A 19,201-nucleotide genomic window follows, 5' to 3' on the forward strand; every position below is an offset into this window, starting at 1 on the left:
TTCAACAATATGATATATGATACAATCTCAAACTAGTTTTTTATCCCATTTTCCCATAATGTAATATGAGAGCTTTATGTACGTACCATAGCTGGGTCCAAACAATAAACAACACTACTTACTTACTACATGACCTTCCTTGCAATGCAAACATCATTTCTGACATTTTTTTAATGACGATGTTTCTTTTTTTCTTCTTCTTCTATACACGTGATTGATTGATTGACACATGAAACCAAAACAAAACAAACCTAGGAGGAGATGAGACAAAGACATGTTTGGTTTTATTTGACACGGAAGTCGTGTCTAAATATTGTCAAATTTTGAGTAAACTTGTCTCGGTTCTTGGAATCCAAGCTTCTTGAAATGTCCGCCATTAGTTTGTCGAAGCATAACGACAGCCTCTGATGCTGATCCACTGGCTGCAATACCAAATCACGTCTCATTGTCAAAAGACGAAAATGCCCTCCTCGTCCTCGTCAACAAAAATAACCCTATCTAGTGAGACTGGACAAGCTTTCTAAGGCTATTTTTGATGACAAGGCCAAGAAGAGTATTTACGTCTTTTGCACAAACGAGGCCAAATCACATCTCATTGTCAAAAGACGAAAATGCCCTCCTCGTCCTCGTTGTCAAAAATAACCCTATCTAGTGAGACTGGACAAGCTTTCTAAGGCTATTTTTGATGACGAGGCCAAGAAGGGTATTTACGTCTTTTGCACAAACGACAGATTAAGAAAATTCAGTACAAGTATAGAAAAGAAAAGTAGAAACCTGTGAGCCTAAAATATGAGCTTTCAGATCCGAAAATATCTGTGCAATTAAATGGTGGTTAAACATCATATGGTGTTATGTATTCATGGGATTTTTAATTTTGATGTATGTATTAAAATTGAAAAGTAAAAGGAAAAAAGTGATAAATTAATGACCTGTTCATTGATTAGTATCAGACTGAGCATTGGTCTACTAAGGCTCCACTGATTCCCACAGTCTTCAAACAAAACAATCTCAAACAGCGTCTTCAGTATCTGGGTTTAATTGAATGTAGAAAATAGCAACATAAGTTACTTTGATTTTACATTCATATTAATTATTTTTTAAAGAAAGTAGTTTTACTTCTGGGAACAATGTGGGGCCCTCTGCAATATGGCGAGCGAGGTTGACTGCAGCAGGTGAAGTTGGTGCCTCCGCAATGGTGATGTTGTTGAAATAGTAAGCAGCCAAATTATCAACCGCTGATGCAGCCTAACAAAACAAAAAAGTAAAGTAAGATTTTTATTTGTTTATTATTATTTATAGACATTAATAAAGAAAAGTCGAAAATATAATAATATACCTGAGTGGAGATGCTAGTATCAAGTCCTTTTAATCCGGATTCTAGTGAGCCAACTATATGCATGAAAGTGTTTGTATCAAGGTTCAACATGTAAACAATATGGCTGTTGAATAGAACCTCCAAAAATGCATAATATGCCTTTGTAAGCTACAAAGCACACACACAAAATAAGAATTAGCTGAAAAACAACATTAGATAATAAGTTAAAATTATTATTATTTTAAATACCTTCCTGTAAGCCAAAATATCTGCCAAAGGAACTGATAGTGTCATTTTTAGAGCAATATCAAGTGCATCAGCAAGAGCTCTATCTCCATATAGTTCAAACACACCAAAATTTACATAGTTTCCAGACAAGGCTGTAAATTAATTATTATGAAACATCTTATTAAAATAATAATAGATTAAAAAATTAAAAAAGTATGTTGGTATGTACCCCTTGAAAGAACAGTCAATGCAATCCATATCCCTTTGTATTTGAAGGCGTATATATCAGCAGCATTAGGGAAAGTTAAGATTCTTGATCCATAAGCAACAAGAAGCTTACTAACTTCTCGAAAAAGAAGGATCCCATTAGGAGAAGAGGAATCAAAAGTTAAACGTTGAGCCTTGTTTAAAACAAATTCAGCCATAAATTTCAACAGTGGTGTAGTAACCTGCAAAATTACACATCTTATTTTGAGAAAACTTGAGATAACATTTGCCTTTGCTTTTTGTTGTTTCATGTTATTATGATCATAAAATCATAAATTGTTTGGAGTTGTTGCCAAATTTTGATTATAGAGCTAATAGATAACTTGACTAAAAAAGTCTTTTCTTGTATATAAATTTTCTATCACAAGTAATTTTTTTATAAATAATTTTTTTAAAAAAGAATATTTGTGAAACTCACCTCCGGAGTGTCAGCCCAATGTGAGATGCCTTTTAAAAGGATTGGCATGTGAGCAGGATATAACCAATCAAATAAAAGTCCGTATGTTCTTCGGCTGAAATTGATCAGATATAAATGCCATTTATAAATTATAACAATCCAATAATAATCAATATAAACACAACTCAAACTATCTAGTAAAAGAATGGTTATGAAATAATTTACCTATTAGTAGCCATTGCAATTCCTCTTAAATCCCTCATTAATCCAATTAATGCATATTTTACAGTGTCAGTGCGAAACATAGTATCAGGGATTGACTCCAAATTGATAAAAACCTATAAAAAAGTAAAAACAATCATCAAACTCTTGTTAAAAATTTATGATATATGATTTTATGAAAGTTGTGAAGCTACCTGTAATAGTGGATCCATTGAAGACTTGAATTTAACAGGGCTGTCTTCCATGAAAATTAACCAACCAATAGTGTAATAAAATGTTGTTCTACTACGAGAGCATCTATATTCATGCAAGAAAGGAAAGTGCTCCCTCTACAAAAAAAAAAATAAATAAAGAGTTTAATTAGAACTAGTAAGGTGATTCAGGCTTTGCCTAAACCATTTTTTTTAACTAAAAAAAAAAAAAAAACAGAAGTGGTCCAAAAGTGGTTTTTGACTTGCCAAAACTGAATAAAAATTAATAAGTGGACCAAAACTGACAACCTTAATAAAGTTCAAGGACCATTTATGTCAAAAAAGCAGCCCCTCACATACTTTACAGTTCATAAGGCTGTTATGCCTTTATTATGTATATAAATGATAGAATCTATCAAAAGAATTAAAATCTGTTGTTTTGGTAGACAAGAATGGAAGAGTTCAATTCGGTTTGTAGTTTTCTGTTTGGTTTGCATATCTTTCAAAGGATTGAGATGTAAATTATGGAAAATGACCAAAATGCCCTTTTACTGTTTTTTTTTTTTGTAAATTATATAAAATGATGATTTTTTCCATGAAAAATCAGATAGAAAATTACTGTATATCTTTCTGAGGATTGGAATGTAAATCATGGAAAATAACCAAAATACCCTTTTACTGATTTTTTTTGTAAATTATATAAAATGACATGTTTTTTTCCAAGAAAAATCAGATAGAAAATTTACTGTATATCTTCCAAAGGATTGGAATGTAAATTATGGAAAATGACCAAAATACCCTTTTACTGTTTTTTTTGTTAATTATATAAAATGACATGATTTTTTCCAAGAAAAATTAGATAGAAAATTACTGTGTATCTTTCAGAGGATTGGAATGTAAATTATGGAAAACGACCAAAATACCCTTTTACTGTTTTTTTGTAAATTATATAAAATGATATGTTTTTTCGAAGAAAAATCAGATAGAAAATTAACTGTATATCTTCCAAAGGATTGGAATGCAAATCATGGAAAATGACCAAAATACCCTTTTTACTGCTTCTTTTGTAAATTATATAAAATGACCTGATTTTTTCCAAGAAAAATCAGATAGAAAATTGACTGTATATCTTCCAAAGGATTGGAATGTATAAACAATGGAAAATGACCAAACTACCCTTTTACTGCTTTTTTTTTTTGTAAATTATATAGAAAAATCAGATAGAAGATAATTACTGTATGATTTGCAACAATGAATTTGACAGTGTCTAACTTCATAAGTAGCTTTCCTGATGAATATCTGCAAGAATATTCATCCCATGGTTAAGAAGTAAGAACTAAGAACATTTCCTATAGAAAACACACACACACACACAAATATAAATCATAAACTGAACTAACCCAGATGCAAGTTCCAAAAACAGACTTAAGGTGTGACCAATAACTTCCTCACTCTGTAAGTAAAAAATGGCAAATGAGAGATCGTATGAAATTTTCCAATATTGTTTAAAACAAAGGAGATTTTAGTAATTACCTCTGTGTAACACTTGAGGTTTGTTGCTATTTTTCCAACAATCAAATTTAACGCCTGAAGATGATCATTAAGTCCAAGCAGCTCAGATAGTCGACCATAAAGCTGCTGCAACAAAAATCGATACCTTTTTTAGTTGAACAGAAGAAATAGCAATGTACTTTCTCTACTTAACTTATTATAGCATCTTACTTTCATTTTTACTTTGAAGAATCTATCTAGGTAAAAAAAAATTAATGTATAAATATAGATTTTTCAAAGTACAATGCCTTAATAAGATAAGGATTTGAACAACAATGTTGTTATACAAAGAATTGAAAGTAGAATGATATAATACACAAATAAATGAAAGTATTTATTATTTCATTACCTTAGAAGAATGCATAGCTTGATCACCTACATAAGATTTTCTGAAGTGTTGGAAGAAAGTCAAAATTGCTTGGTCAAGTCTCTGTTTGCTAAGTTCACCATATCTCTGCCATAAGATATTAAATTAATAAGTTATTTATAATTACTCATAGTTGAGTTGTTCCATTAAGTGATCTCTGAATAAAGATTTGTTTTGATTGATGATGTTCAGAGAATAATGTGGAAATGGAAGGAAAAAACAAATGAGGAAACATTTGTAAAATAGTAAGGACTTAATGCATTAAGACAAAAGAAAACAATTAGTGAAAGGCATTTTACTGATTTACCTGACTATGTAATCCACTATCAGTAGCATTTATAATACGCAAAACACGAGCTGATAATTCTGCATCAATAGCTTCTTGGGAATCCGTGCTAAATTGAAAGAAAAATATAAAAATTACACATGATCAAATGATAAAAAACTATTTCAACAATGTAGAAAAAGAATATATATATATATATATATATATATATATATATATATATATATATATACACACATTTAATTTGTGTTACCTGCAACCACTACACTGTTTAATCTTTAATATAGCTGCCACAATATGAACAATCCAAGCTAATTTGGCTTCAATGACAGATAGTTCATTTTTATCACTAATCTGATGTTGTGCCCTTTCCTATTTATCCAGAAAACAAATATTAAACATCATGTCATAATTCATAAATACCAATATTTACAGGAATGCCATTTCACATTTGAACTAAAACATACCGTATACAGTTGTAGGATTGGCTCCAAAATGTTTATGATAAACAAACTACTTCTTTCATACTGAAATGCAGAAAAAATATCGATTAAATATGACAATATGTATCACTCAAATTTCACACACACACACACACATGTGACATGTTTACCTGAAATCTGCAAAGATATGGAAAGCACTCAAGTTGGTCTTGAAGAAGCTCCACATTGTCAAGAGGGTTTTCAGAGAGATCATCTTGGGGAGTAGCCTATAGTTCAAATTTTAGGCTTTTAAACTTTCACTAATTTTAAAAAATATAAAGTTGATGAATTATACCTGTACAGAATCAAATCTTGATGTGATAAAACCTTCACTAATTTTGGGCACAAACTCATCAAGAAGACTAGGTGCATCAGCTTTCAAGTAGGGCACAGATGTCACCAATCTTGACCACAGCCCTAAAAGATAGTATACACTGCTACTAGCCCACTGTAAGAGGCATGAAATGATCAAAGTAAAACATATGTTGTTGCATTTAGTAAAGAAATAAAGAAGAGAAAGAGTCTTATTTATTTATTTATTACTAGAAAATAGTACAAAGAAGATTGTTAGATGATTATTAATTTATTATATCATATTATCTGAAAGACTGAAACAGCAAAAGTCAACCTGCCATGACTGCAATGATTTCAAAGTAAACTCTGCAACCAAACGTATCCAATCACTGTAGCCTTCCACATTTACAAGTTCTGATAGCTGTAAAAATCATAAATAAGATTAAATTTTATCAGAAGAGATATATGTTTAGATATTAAAATTATTCAAAATTACCTGATAGTTTACTCTAAAACGTCCAAGAAGACGACAATACTCATGGTAATTATCATGATCAGCAAGACCTGATACAGGATTCACAAATAAACTTTTATATTAGGCTGTTGAATAGAATCATAATTGTTGATATGGGACTATTTCCACATAAAAAGGGAATCTTTTGTTAAAGGGAGAATTTCATATATGCCCTTCTACAAATCTTAAAGATTAAAATATTGAACTCGCCCGATTTAATTTCTTAATATTTAACCTTCATAAACGTTTCATCTTCAAACCTCTTCATGGAATGTATGCATTGATTGTTTAGTTTTTGTTGTTGTTGATTATTTTCATGTTGTAGATGGAGCGTACTTTAGATATTACCATTGATTTTGATGTTTTAAAAGGGTATATATGATATTTTGATATTTAAAAAGGGCATATATGATACTTTGAAAGTTTATGAAGATATTTAGAAATTAAGTTGGGCAACTATGATATTTTGATGTTAAAATAGAAGCGGAAGTGATGTGGGTTTCAAGAATCGAAGTCAATTTGCTATATGAAAAGATAATGAACTTGTATGACTAGAATTACCATTATCATTGGTTAATAATTTAGTAATAATAACTCGAATTAAAAATTTTCAAAATGTACCTTGTCCAGCTTGTAGTATCTCTTTGGATCCAGTCATTAAATGGGCCAAGAACTTAGAACGTGCAGCATCATTTGAGAATAAAGATCGCCTTACTGAAGCCAATCTCACTAAGCATTCTAGAGCCTATATATAAAATACAACACCAAAGTTGAAAAAAAGATTTCAAAATCAAACAAACAAGCTAGAAATTCACGAATATATATTTGATAAACGAGAGAAATGACTCGCCTCTTTTGACAATGGAGGCTTTGTGATTGCATAGTAATCAAAAAATATTTGTAGTGTTGAAGGATCTTCTAAAACAGGCTTCCATCCAGATGGAATCTGCAAATGTTCATTCAAAATATTAGTGATAATGACATAAAAACCCTTAAGTTTCCAAGGGTTTGTCGGTTTTACCCTTTTGTAGATTTTAGGTTCATTAAAACCGGATGTTTGCAACTTTTTTTTCAATTTTACCCTTTGATTTATTAAAGCCCTTATGTTTGACAGAAATGTTCGGTTTTACCCTTTTTCTGGTTCATAAAAGCCCTTAAGTTTGGTAGAAATTTTCAGTTTTACTGGATAAATTTGCAAAAAAGGTAAAATTGCAAACTTGAGGCATTAATGGACCTAAAATACGACTTTGGGTAAAACCGACAAAAACTTGCAAACTTAAGGGTTTATATTGTATTTACCTAAAATATTAATAGGAAAAGAATGAGTTAATCAAGTGTTCTTGTTCATATGTTAATCAAGATTCAAGTGTAGAAGACTAAAAGTCATACCTGAACAGTGCCAAATTCATCTGAGCTTTCATCAATTGATGTTCCAACAAAATCAAATGATAAACATTTTAATGCCAGAGTAAGTGCCAACTCAGGCAACCGGCTTCCAACTGCATGTATATAATTGTTTTTTTTTCAGAATGATTGTGAAATAGAAAGGTTGAATTTTTTTACCAAAATTGAAGTGAAAAAACTTAAAAACACTATCACATTACCATCAGTTTTCAGCTGTTGCAGTGAAGTAAGAGATATTTGGAAAACTTGAAAAAGACATTGATCCCTAAAGGAGCATGCAACTCTCCTATGATGTGTAGAAGGCAACCCCGGATTTGGCTGTTGAAAAGAAACAGGTAGGAATGAAAAAAGTAGGAAAACAGAAAATGATAAATCACAAAACTCCATTTAAGTTACAACAATATTGACTAAAAAGTCCATATAAAAAGATTCTTCCATGAAGTGATTAAGGAGTAGGAATATATTAACCAACCTGATTCATCTCACTAACAAGCTGATTTAGTATCTTTAAACCAATAGAACAATGCTCGGGTGATGCCTGATAAAAACAGCAACAATGTAAGTAAAGTCTTAAAAGCATGAAATTCTTATGCATCAAGAAAAGATTTCATGCAGCAAATAAGTTATACAAAGAACATTAAGATAGAAGGGATTTGCTAATTGCTATTCAAAAAGTGCAACAGAAGACTCTGTAGCTTTTGATTCTTGAAAACTTTCAGAATTCTTGGAAATACTCCCGACTGATTCTAAAAACTATGAAGCAATCAAATGCCCTTTATCATCTATAACATAAATCAAAACTCGTAGTTTTTTGTTCAGTTTCTTTTCACTTTGTTTTTTTGGGTAATGTATAACATGGTTTTCTACAAAAATACAAAAAAAAAAAAAAAAGCAACCACATAAGAAGAAAAAAGTGGAAGTTTATGCTAAAGTAGCAGATGAGATACTACCTGGATCAAAAAATTTGTGGAGTCTTTGACTACATCTCTGAACCTATCATCATCAAACCAACCAAACTTTGTCACCCGACACAAGAGCTGGATTAAAGATCCGATCACATATGGCTGAAGTTCATGTCCCCTTTTTGCCAAATAGGTAATGATGTAGTTTCCTTCATTAGATGTCCACAAGTCAGGAAAGCTGTATTGATGTGTAAAAGAAGAGGGTTATAAGAGTAATTACTTATATCAAGTCGCAGCTGCAGTGATAGTGTATGCTCAGTCACTTGCTTCAAAAGACTTGAACTAGCTAGCATCAATGCATAAGGAGTTGAAGCATTGTCCAATATGTATTGACACTGTGAAATGTAATCGGTATTTGCAGAAAAGACTTTAAGGGTGTTCTCAGCATGGGCTCTTTCAACTGAGTCTTGTGAATTGTAGAGTCTCTCACACAAAGCTTCCAGCTGTGCTAAGCTCTCCATTCTTGATTAGAATTGATGTTTTTCAGGTGTCAAGAACCAGCAAAATCCAATTTAGGTCTACAAAATATATGATAAGAAGAGGTCATGAATCCTGACAGAAAAAGATAAGAATGTAAGTGACTCACTTAAATCAGATATAGATCACACACTTATTAACATAAAGTAAACCCATGTATCAGTAACAGAAAGAATCAAGATTTGGCCATATAAGCAAGAACTACAACTCTACAGCATATGAGTTGAACCAGATATTATAACATATATAGATGTTACATTGTTCATCATACAAGAAAAGCATCTCTCATTGTCAAACTATTTCCTATTACATATGAGAGGTCAAAAAGAAAAAAGAAAAATAGTACATATATATATAAAGGTTATGGAAAGAACGCTATGATTGAGAACCATGAGCTGATCATCACCAATCCGTGCTATCTATAAGACGTCAACAATCCTGTAAAAAGAAAATGAGCAAGAAGAAGATTAACTGCCATCAGGTGAACCGATATGGTTTAAAGAAACTAAAGGAGCATAAGTCAATTTCTTTTTGATCTTTTATATCTAATGTTCTCCGATCTCCATTTTGCAGTATCACACATACATAAGTTCTCAATATGGATATAGGAAAGGACTCAATAAAACGGAAATGAGATATAGAATCAGTCTCCAAACAACTGCATACTCAAATCAAGACGAAACTGACGTCAATCTTGAGAGATTCGAACTAGTCGATTGAGAAACAGAGATCACACGAACATCGACACGAGGTAGCTCGTAAACCAAGACTACCCAACCCTCCTATCCGAATCCCCATCCCTACACCTAGTACAGCAGTTTACGAACACCTCTATAGCCCTAAAATATCAAGAAATTAGATCAAAACCGAATCAAATTAATTCAATAACGTAACGTAAGAATCATCAAAACATGTCATTTTCATTCCCCCTAATCTTCTTCACATTACATCCATCCAACAGAAGAATCCCCATGGTAGGGAAATTGTTTTCTGGTATGAACCGTGACAGATTCTTAACATGAAGAACTCAAAAAGTTACAACACGATGCAGATGGAAAGAACAAAAACAAAATCAGCTGAAGAAAATCATCATTTACACTGATCAGTGATCAAACACCTTTGCAACTTCTAGAATGAGGATTTTTTTTTCTTCCAGCGGCACAAGAGATACCCCTGAGATCCAAATTGAGTAGATGAATGTAGAATGAATGGGATTAAATCGAAAAATTGCATAAAGAAATGCAGAAGGGGAGTGGCTTACGACTAAGAGGAAAGAGCAGAGAGTTTGGCTTGATAAATACTCCAATAGAGAGATATAGAGAAGAGATATAGAGAGACGAGACGAAGCCCAACAAAAGCCCTAGGTTTTCTCACCAATTCGATTCGAGTTTGCTGCTATGACCTCGGTCCCTGTATTCATGGATCACCGTAGAAAACGGAATACGTCTCATTATACGATCACGTTGACACGCTTAGACCCGACCGGCCCAAAACCTTCATCAATTAAAATCTATACAAAATTTACGCAATCAGCCCTACGGTTTTTCAAAATAGACGTATTTAGTACAATTATGGGAACATCTCTCCGCTTGGTCCTTATGGTTTATAAAACTTGTCGACCTCGCATTTTTTGCCAACAACGTCTACTTGAAGTTGTTAGTCATCCTATAGGTGGCATCCCCTTGCCTACGTGGCTTGTCAATTGTCATGTCACTAGTTTAATAAGATTAATTACTTACGTGCTTTACCACATAGACACTGACCATTTTGACCCTTTACTTTTCCGTTGTCGATGTTGTTCACGCTTATAGAAGGCGAACAAATCTCTATCATTCCCCCTCAATCAGCCAATGTATTCAGTGTGATTCGAATAAGAGTTATGTTAGGTCAAACCTAAAAATTTGATAAGGGTCAAACATTTTTCATGTTGATCACTTATTTAGCGTTGCATCATACTATGAAGACCTTCGGCTCCAGCATGAAGGGTTTTCTTGTACACTAAGTTTAGTATCCTTTATCTTTGTCACAACTAGCATTTTTAGCTAGGAAATTTTGTTTTCATGTAAACATCAACTCTTGTAAGACTTGTAATCTAAGTGGATATCACGTATTATGCTCAATCAAAAACATCCATTTAAAATCAAAAGTCCTGAGTGAAGTCCAAAACCTAATTTAAAACATCTCAGATACTCAAATTTGGGTTTGAAACCCTAATGTCCCGGTTCAAACTTAATATGGACTAGGATCCTCTTATTGGGCCTAATGGGCCAGTAAAACTTTCATTCGATGATTTAGGGCCAAAGAACCCCATTTGGGCTCTAATTAGACTCACATTCGTCAAACCATGGCATTTGGGCCTTATTGGACCTAAAATGTCTCACCTTGTTATCATGGGCCATGATGGGCCGTGAACCACACTATTGAACCATGATGGGTCGTAAACCCATCTTTTTTATTGTAATTGGGTCGTAAACTATCTTCTTGGGCCTTATTGGGCCATAAACCCTCATAAGGGCCCAATGAGCCGAAAATCTAAAACTTGGGCTCATAATTTCGAAATATAAGCAAGCATGACTCAAACCCTTCTCTTCTCTTTCCTTCTCCCTCATTCTTAGCCCTACTATAAAAAATAAAATAAAAAAAAAAGATGAGATAATTAAGCATGTGACACCTCATAATTATCTAGTGGATATTTAGGCGAATTATCCAAGTTAAACCTTAATCCTCCATGTAATAACCTCATGTCAAATCACCCTCTTTCTTTTTCTTCTTCTAATTCGGCTAAGAACCCCCAACACTCCCCCACCTCTCTCATTTCTCCAACACAAAGTGCTCTCTAAGCCCTCATTTTCCAAGGAAAAATCGTGTGGGATTGTGTATGTGTTCAAGAACACATCATCAAGGTTCATCATCAACTTGGTAAGATACCTTACATTCTAGTGATTAACTTCATCATATGACAAATCTTTCATCTATTAACACTTCATTTCATGATCCATGCTCTTAGAACTTCATAGATCTCGAAAATCTCTTCAAGGAAGCTTGTTAAAGCCGAAAACTTCTTCAATCTTCATCAAAAAAACAAAACCTTCAAAGCAAGGTGAGTTCATACCCTTTATTTTCGGTTTTTACTATGTTTTGGGAGAGAATACAAGTTGTTTTGTGTAGATCTTTGTATGTATGCATGATTTTGTGTGTTTTACATGATATATGTGTGATTATGTGATGATATTTGTAGAACATAACACTTATTTCAACTTATTATGCAAAGAAAAGGTTTTAAAATACATCAAAGTTACTTACAACTATGAGATTTGCAAAAAAAAGGGGCCAAATGTGACAAAATAACCAAAAATGGGGTATTTCATGTAACTCACGGTTTTTAAGGGACCAAAAGGAATGTATTTTGATAAATATGAATCTTTTTTATATTTGTGAGCTTAAAAAGGGCTAGAAGTGTAAAAGTTCATAAATAGGCTACTTTTGGGCTTTTTCGAGTTTTTGGGCCAAGTTTGTAAATTTTTGGACTTTTGTGGGCTTAAATGTCATTTTCAACAAAGTTGTGCCAAAAATGTAAATTTTTGATAAGAGGAACAAAAAATGTAAATTTATTAAAACTTGGGCCAGAAAGACGAATTTATTTATGAATGGGCCGAAAATGCACATTTTCATAAAAATCAAGCCAAAAATAATATTTTTGACAAAAGTGAGTTAAAAATGTTATTTCTACCTAAAACTAGCCTAAAATACAAATTTTGTCCTTAAAGGACCTAAATTTTCACTTTTACCAAAAAAAAAATGGGCCACAATTGTAAATTTATGGTTTCTAGGACAAAAAATGACATTTTACAAAAAGGTTAGCTATTTACGTCACAATAGTAAACAATGTAGCATAATCAACCAACGTAACAAACCACAGATCGATTTCGGTATTCAAGTCCTTATTGGGCCTGGAAATAATATAAATGTTAAATGGGCTTTAGTTGTCCTTTCTCATGTGTATTGGGCTTGGGACATATATTCTCATTCTTGTTGAGCCTGGAAATAATTTACATGCTTAGTGGGACTTAGTGTCCACTTACATGTTTATTTGGTTTGGAATATACTTTATATGTTTTCTCTTTCGCGTAAATTCGATTAAGGATCTAGTGAGACGTGTCGGTTGACACATGTTGAGTGTACAATCGTAGCCTGTAGTTGTAACCAGAGTCTCCTGGAGGGAGAGCGGGAGTTTGTGTATAGATCTATACGGGTGACACCCCACACCTGAGTTATTCGCTACAGTTAGACTAGGCCAGTCTAGGGTGACAAAAACCTTACCTTATTCCGTCGGCGTCCAAAAACGCCATGACAGGCGAAATTGTCATTATCTAGTATGATTGTAACGACTCACTTAAAGGAATTAACGTTATAAAATTTACGGGAAACCATCCTTATGATTCATAACACATGATAAAATACTCGCGTTGGTACTCAACCACGGATGTTGAGATTCCATCATTCTCTTAGGCAGACAACATCAAGTTGTCTGGGATTATTCTCTTTATACACTCACAAACATTAACACACATGCATTAATACAAGATCAGACGCAAACATATCAAAGTCTCCCTCTGAACACGTTCAGAAAATATCGGATTTTCTGGCGTTTACAAAGTAATACAAAACATTTTTTCAAACATGCTTATGAACTCACTAACTGAGTTGCACCTGATGCAGAATCAGGACTTCGCGACTCGACCCATCGAGTCTCCCTCTGGACTCGCCGAGTTCCTCTGTCTGGATGACTAACATTACGGGTTAAGCCCTTCTATTTCAGATCCAGGTCCCACAAACCCTAAAAATGCTCTTTTAAGGGTAAAGCTTCCAGCTTTACTGTAGCACCTGGCTCTTGGTACGTATTCTATTATTAAATCTTCATTTTTTTTGCATTTTAGCCTTGGACTCGACGAGTCGAAGGATTGACTCGCAGAGTAGAAGCGGGATGAGGCACGGAGTTTAAGCTGTGGACTCGGCGAGTCGGGTCCCGGACTCGGCGAGTAGCTGTTGTTTGGACAAAAACCCTAATCCAGGGGCTTGCACCCTATTTAAACGACCTTATGCAGCCTCCATTCCCCCTTTATGCTCCCAAACACTTCTCATAGCAAACCCTAGCCGTTTTTGAGGAAATCCAAGGCTTTTGAGTGATTCTTGTGAGTTTTGACCTCAAGGAAGAAGGAAGAGCATAGGAGGATTAAGAGGAGACTGAAGGATTCGAGTTTGGTTCACCATTTGCAATCTACATAAGGTATAAAGTTTGAACCTTGCTCATTCATTTGTTAGATCCCTCTTTGGGGTGATTTAGGGCTTTTATAAGCCATTTTTGGTGGCCAACCATGTTTGCAAACATGGTTGGGGGTTTGAGCTTCTGGATCATGTCGTTATTGGAGTCACAAGACAGATTTGGGATGCTTTTGCACTCAAGGAAGGCCCCATGCAACAAAGAACCATTTTAGAGCCTTTTAAGCTCAAAAGTCCCATGCATGCACGTAAAGTTTGTAACTTTACGTGCTAGATCGAGTTTAGAGGCCTGGATCTATTCTTTGGTCAAGTGTTGTACATCAGAAATCGAAGTTTTTAGGAAGGGATGTGACCGACTCGGCGAGTCCATTTCTGGACTCGGCGAGTCCAAGGGTTTTGGTCCCATATCAGTGAGGGTTAAAAGGACCAGATGAGTGTGGAAGGGTTTTAGGGAGTCCCAGGGAGTGACCCAATGTTCTGGACTAAGCAAATTGTTCTGGAAATTCATGGTACTCAACGAGTGCATGAATGGACTCGGCGAGTACAAGGCAATCTTCATAGAACTCGGCGAGTTGTTCATCAACTCGGCGAGTCGAGGACAGAACGTGTTCATAGGATGAAGAGTAACTCGACGAGCTGTTCATACAACTCGGCGAGTCAAGGCAGGACATGAGTATCAGTTGATGATGAACTCGACGAGTTGTTCATACAACTCGGCGAGTCGGATGAGGATTCAGTCAGTGTTCATTTAGAAGGAAAACTCGTCGAGTCATCGCCTAACTCGACAAGTAGAGATGGGTGACTCATTGGGAGCCTCGGCTGTTGAGGCTATGACCTGGTCGGACTTTGTGACCAGGTTCAAGGCAGAGTTTGCGTTGGCTGTCGAGCTTCAGCAGCTGGCCAGGGAGTTTTTAGATATGAGGCAGACGACAGAGACCGTTGCGGAGATCACTGCCAAGTTCCGGGAGAGGGCATTGATGGTGCCCCAGTATGTGGGAGACGAGGATATGAGGAGGACCCGCTATCATGACTTGTTGCGAGCTGACATACGGGAGCATGTTAGTTTTTCATCTTTCCCTACCCTGGAGTCTATGATTGCCAGGGCGAGAGAGAGGGAGATTGATCTGGAGCATGTCCGGAAGAGGAAAGTAGAGGAGGGGCAGTCGATGGGGGCTTCGGGGAAGAAGCCCAAGGGATCGGATGGTAGGCCGAAAGGCCAGTCAGGACCGGGCCGCTGCAGGAAATATGGCAGGCCACATGAGGGGGCGTGTAGACTGGGATCGTGGGGCTGCCACAAGTGCGGCAAGATGGGGAATTTCAACAGGGATTGTACTGCCCCTGCATCAATTATTCAGACGTATGAGTTGTTGTGTTTCCACTGCAACCAGAGGGGCCGTAAGAAGGCCAATTGCCCCCAGTTGACAGCAGCATCAGCGCCGGTGAAGGCGCCAACTCCAGCAACCCTGCGGATTAGTGATGGTCGGCAGGGCAAGGCAGAGGCTCCAGTGGTGAGGAACCGGGCATTCCAGTTGACTACCGAGGAGGCACGCGCTGCACCCGATGTGGTGACGGGTATGACTTCTTATTTATGCTATTATGATATGCTGCTGTGATTTTGATATAATATGTATGTGCTTTGTTTAGTATCGTTCCATGTGAACAATATTCCAGTTCAGGTATTGTTTGATTCGGGCGCTACCCGATCGTTTGCTTCTCTTGCGCTCAGCAAGAGATTTTTCGAGTCTTCAGGCATGTTGGATTGCCCTCTAGACGTAAAGATTGCAGATGACTGTTCGGTGCAAGCATCGACGGTGTTCCGAGATTGTGTGCTGAGGTTATTTGAGGAGCGTTATCTAGTGGATCTGGTTCCCATACCTTTGCGGGGGAACAAGGTTATTATCGGTATGGATTGGTTAAGCCCCAATGGGGCAGTGATCGACTGCGCATAGTAGTTAATGCGGATCAGGACCCCAAGTGGGGGAGAGCTGGTGGTTTAGGGCGAGAAGCCATAGCGAGGACCAGCCCTATGTTCAGCAGCGAGAGCTAGGCGTTACCTCCAGCAGGGATGCGCAAGTTATGTCGTGTATGTTATGGATACCCGGGAGGCGGGTAGAGCGACGGTGGGCGAGGTGCCCGTAGTACGAGAGTTCGCGGACATATTCCCTGAGGAGCTGCCTGGGATACCTCCGGAGTGCCAGGTGGAGTTCAGGATCGACCTAGTCCCCGGTGCGGCTCCGATAGCCAAGGCACCCTATCGGTTGGCTCCTCCCGAGATGCAGGAGTTGTCTATGCAGCTACAGGAGCTGCTAGACAAGGGATTTATCAGGCCAAGTAGTTCGCCTTGGGGAGCCCCGATTCTGTTTGTGAAGAAGAAGGACGGGTCGCATCGTATTCGTATGTGTATAGACTATAGGGAGCTGAATAAGGTAACGGTGAAGAACCGTTACCCACTCCCGAGGATTGATGACCTCTTTCACTAGCTACAGGGAGCATCTTGGTTCTCCAAGATTGATCTGTGTTCAAGATATCATCAGATGAGGGTCAGGGAGGAGGATGTGTAGAAGACTGCGTTTCGGATGCGCTATGGCCACTACGAGTTTGTGGTGATGCCCTTCGGGCTCACCAATGCTCCTGCCGCGTTCATGGACCTCATGAACCGCGTGTGTAGACCGATGTTAGACCGGTCAGTGATAGTGTTTATTGATGATATATTGGTTTATTCCAAGACGCAGGAGGAGCACCTGCGGGAGGTGCTGGAGACTTTGAGGAGGGAGAGCTTGTATGCTAAGTTCTCCAAATGTGAGTTTTGGTTGCGCGAGGTGTAGTTTCTTGGGCACCTTGTCAACCAGAACGGGATTTCGGTAGACCCGGCCAAGGTGGAGGCCGTGATGAGATGGGAGGTTTCGAAGTCTCCATATGAGATTCGGAGTTTCCTGGTATTAGCGGGCTATTATCGGAGATTCATCCAGGATTTCTCCAAGATAGTCGTACCATTGACCAGGCTAACAAGGAAGACTGTGGTCTTTCGTTGGGGGCCTGAGCAGTAGGCAGTGTTCGAGACACTGAGACAGAGATTGTGCGAGGCGCCAATCTTAGCTCTGCCAGAGGGCATGGAGGATTTTGTTGTGTACTGCGATGCGCCCATGAAACCGCAGCCCTCTGCACATCCGAATATGACCCCGTGGTCAATCTCCACCAATCCTTCGTCCCGAGCCTCAACAGGTTCAGAGCACACCTCACCCTCTGATCAGAAGGGCACAAACACGTGAAGAAACACCCCTCCACGTCCGACAACCATCTCATAGTAACAATCGGGTCCTGAACTCCATCAAAGGTAGGAGGCTTCGTATTATCGAAGTCTCGATACTGAAAACCTTGACCGGCTCCTCCCCCTGCCGCTGCTACAGCCGCTGTAGCCGCCGCGGCAGCCGTCTCTGTGAGAGCTGCATATCGCTCATCAAAATACTCAATCATGGCGGTCTTGATCGACCCAAACAGTTCCGGCAACTCGGCCCGGAACAACGCAACAACCTCATCATGTAGGATCTCACGAATCCTAGCGTCCAACTCGCCTGTGCTCATCTGACCAATAACCTCAGGCGGTACTGACCCACCCTGACCACCCTCTCCGGCTCCCGATCCTGACCCGAATTCGCTCCCAGCATGCCTCGTGACCACCATACTGAAAAACACCACAAGATCTCAGATACTTCCCACTATCCCGGGAACCAACTCCCAACCCAACCCTAGAGGTCATGGTTTCCCTGATACGTGTATGGGTCCTGTGCTTTCAGTAGTACGGGCCCATACTACCTTCCACACCTACCCATATTTGTATGAAGTACTACCACAACACCCTAGTGAAAAACATACATAACAAGCGCTCAATCCTCACTCCTAGAGGAACACCAGAAATCTCCCACAGAGGAACCCTAGGGTAGCAGGCATCATAAATTAGGCAACATTATCATGAATTCCTGAAGATCTCTAGCCTAATACTAGCATGTTGTTCTATCAAAGCTCAAAAACAGATATCATGTATGGTATTTTGGGGTTACTTACTGGCTATGGCTGATCGTACCTCCGCGTCCTCCTTTTACTCATTTTGAAAACCATTTTAATTTCTCTTTTAAAAACTCTCCCTGATTTGAGACTGGATTCACACGAATGTTCCTCCAATTCACTAAAACCAAGGCTCTGATACCAACTTGTAACGACCGTAAAATTTCAACAAATTTTAACTTTTCAAAAACAACTCATTTTCATAATGTTATTACAAAAAGGTTTTCAATACAATTATTATCAGAGTCTTCCCAGAATCACATCATAAAACATAATCATGAGGAGCGGTACGACGGTCTCCTGAAGAACCTGAAAAACATTAAACCACAACTGTAAGCCTGAAAGCTTAGTGAGATACCCCCAAAATACCAACCACGTATACCATACATGCATAACATGCCATATCATATTAGAACACAGAACAGCCATGCACTTCGGGTCTACTGTGTGACTGGTCCACCGTACCGGCCAACAGCCATGCACTAGGGTTTTGTGCAACATTTTTATTCCAATACTCTAGGATAGTAGAGTTCATTCCGGGAATAAAAATATTTTCTGCCAAAAATATCTCAGGACTATAAATAGAATTTTGAACCAAATTCATTCATTATTCGCATTTCCAACTAGAGAAAAGCCATTTTCTCTCTCACGGATCTTCGGGTTTTTATCCCAAATCGTGAGTACACTTCTCAAGTTGTCTTATAATGCTTATTATGTGCTTAATAACTTAGATTACATATCAAATCTGTGAGATTCGGGAGTTTACCGCCCAAGAACGTTCTTGGAGAGTAAACTCCAAAATGAGGCTTAAATGCTACCTAGTCTTTTCCCCATGATAAGTAACGAACTTAGGCTTATTTAATAAATGTATTTGGGACTAGAAAACAATCCCAAACCCCAAG

The 19,201-nt window shown here is 37.3% G+C and overlaps 1 protein-coding gene across 17 annotated transcripts; it reads right to left on the reverse strand.

The window, feature by feature from the left end:
• On the reverse strand, positions 1–10,361 carry LOC145103272 (ARM repeat superfamily protein). 17 transcript variants are annotated; one of them, XM_079040886.1, is made up of 31 exons: positions 10,219–10,361; positions 10,075–10,130; positions 9,347–9,395; positions 8,701–8,998; positions 8,469–8,629; positions 7,991–8,056; positions 7,719–7,836; positions 7,504–7,613; positions 6,965–7,060; positions 6,736–6,859; positions 6,097–6,164; positions 5,935–6,021; positions 5,602–5,754; positions 5,438–5,533; positions 5,292–5,351; positions 5,078–5,196; positions 4,846–4,933; positions 4,521–4,625; positions 4,154–4,258; positions 4,021–4,073; positions 3,856–3,919; positions 2,624–2,758; positions 2,433–2,545; positions 2,229–2,322; positions 1,773–1,992; positions 1,565–1,695; positions 1,337–1,483; positions 1,117–1,245; positions 930–1,028; positions 775–813; positions 1–422 (listed from the first exon to the last, which is right to left on the reverse strand). In XM_079040886.1, exons 4-31 carry the CDS (start codon positions 8,939–8,941, stop codon positions 285–287), a joined length of 3,159 nt encoding a protein of 1,052 aa, XP_078897012.1. In that variant the 5' UTR covers positions 8,942–8,998; positions 9,347–9,395; positions 10,075–10,130; positions 10,219–10,361; the 3' UTR covers positions 1–284. The 17 variants fall into 17 exon arrangements, with proteins under 17 accessions (XP_078897012.1, XP_078897007.1, XP_078896988.1 ...); XM_079040881.1 differs by having other exon boundaries at positions 9,304–9,395; XM_079040862.1 differs by having other exon boundaries at positions 9,304–9,796.
• Between the last annotated feature and the right edge of the window lie 8,840 nt (positions 10,362–19,201).

This window comes from Lactuca serriola, chromosome 1 (genome assembly GCF_051521515.1).
Source record: "Lactuca serriola cultivar US96UC23 chromosome 1, Lser_US96UC23_V15, whole genome shotgun sequence".
NCBI lineage: Eukaryota > Viridiplantae > Streptophyta > Magnoliopsida > Asterales > Asteraceae > Lactuca > Lactuca serriola.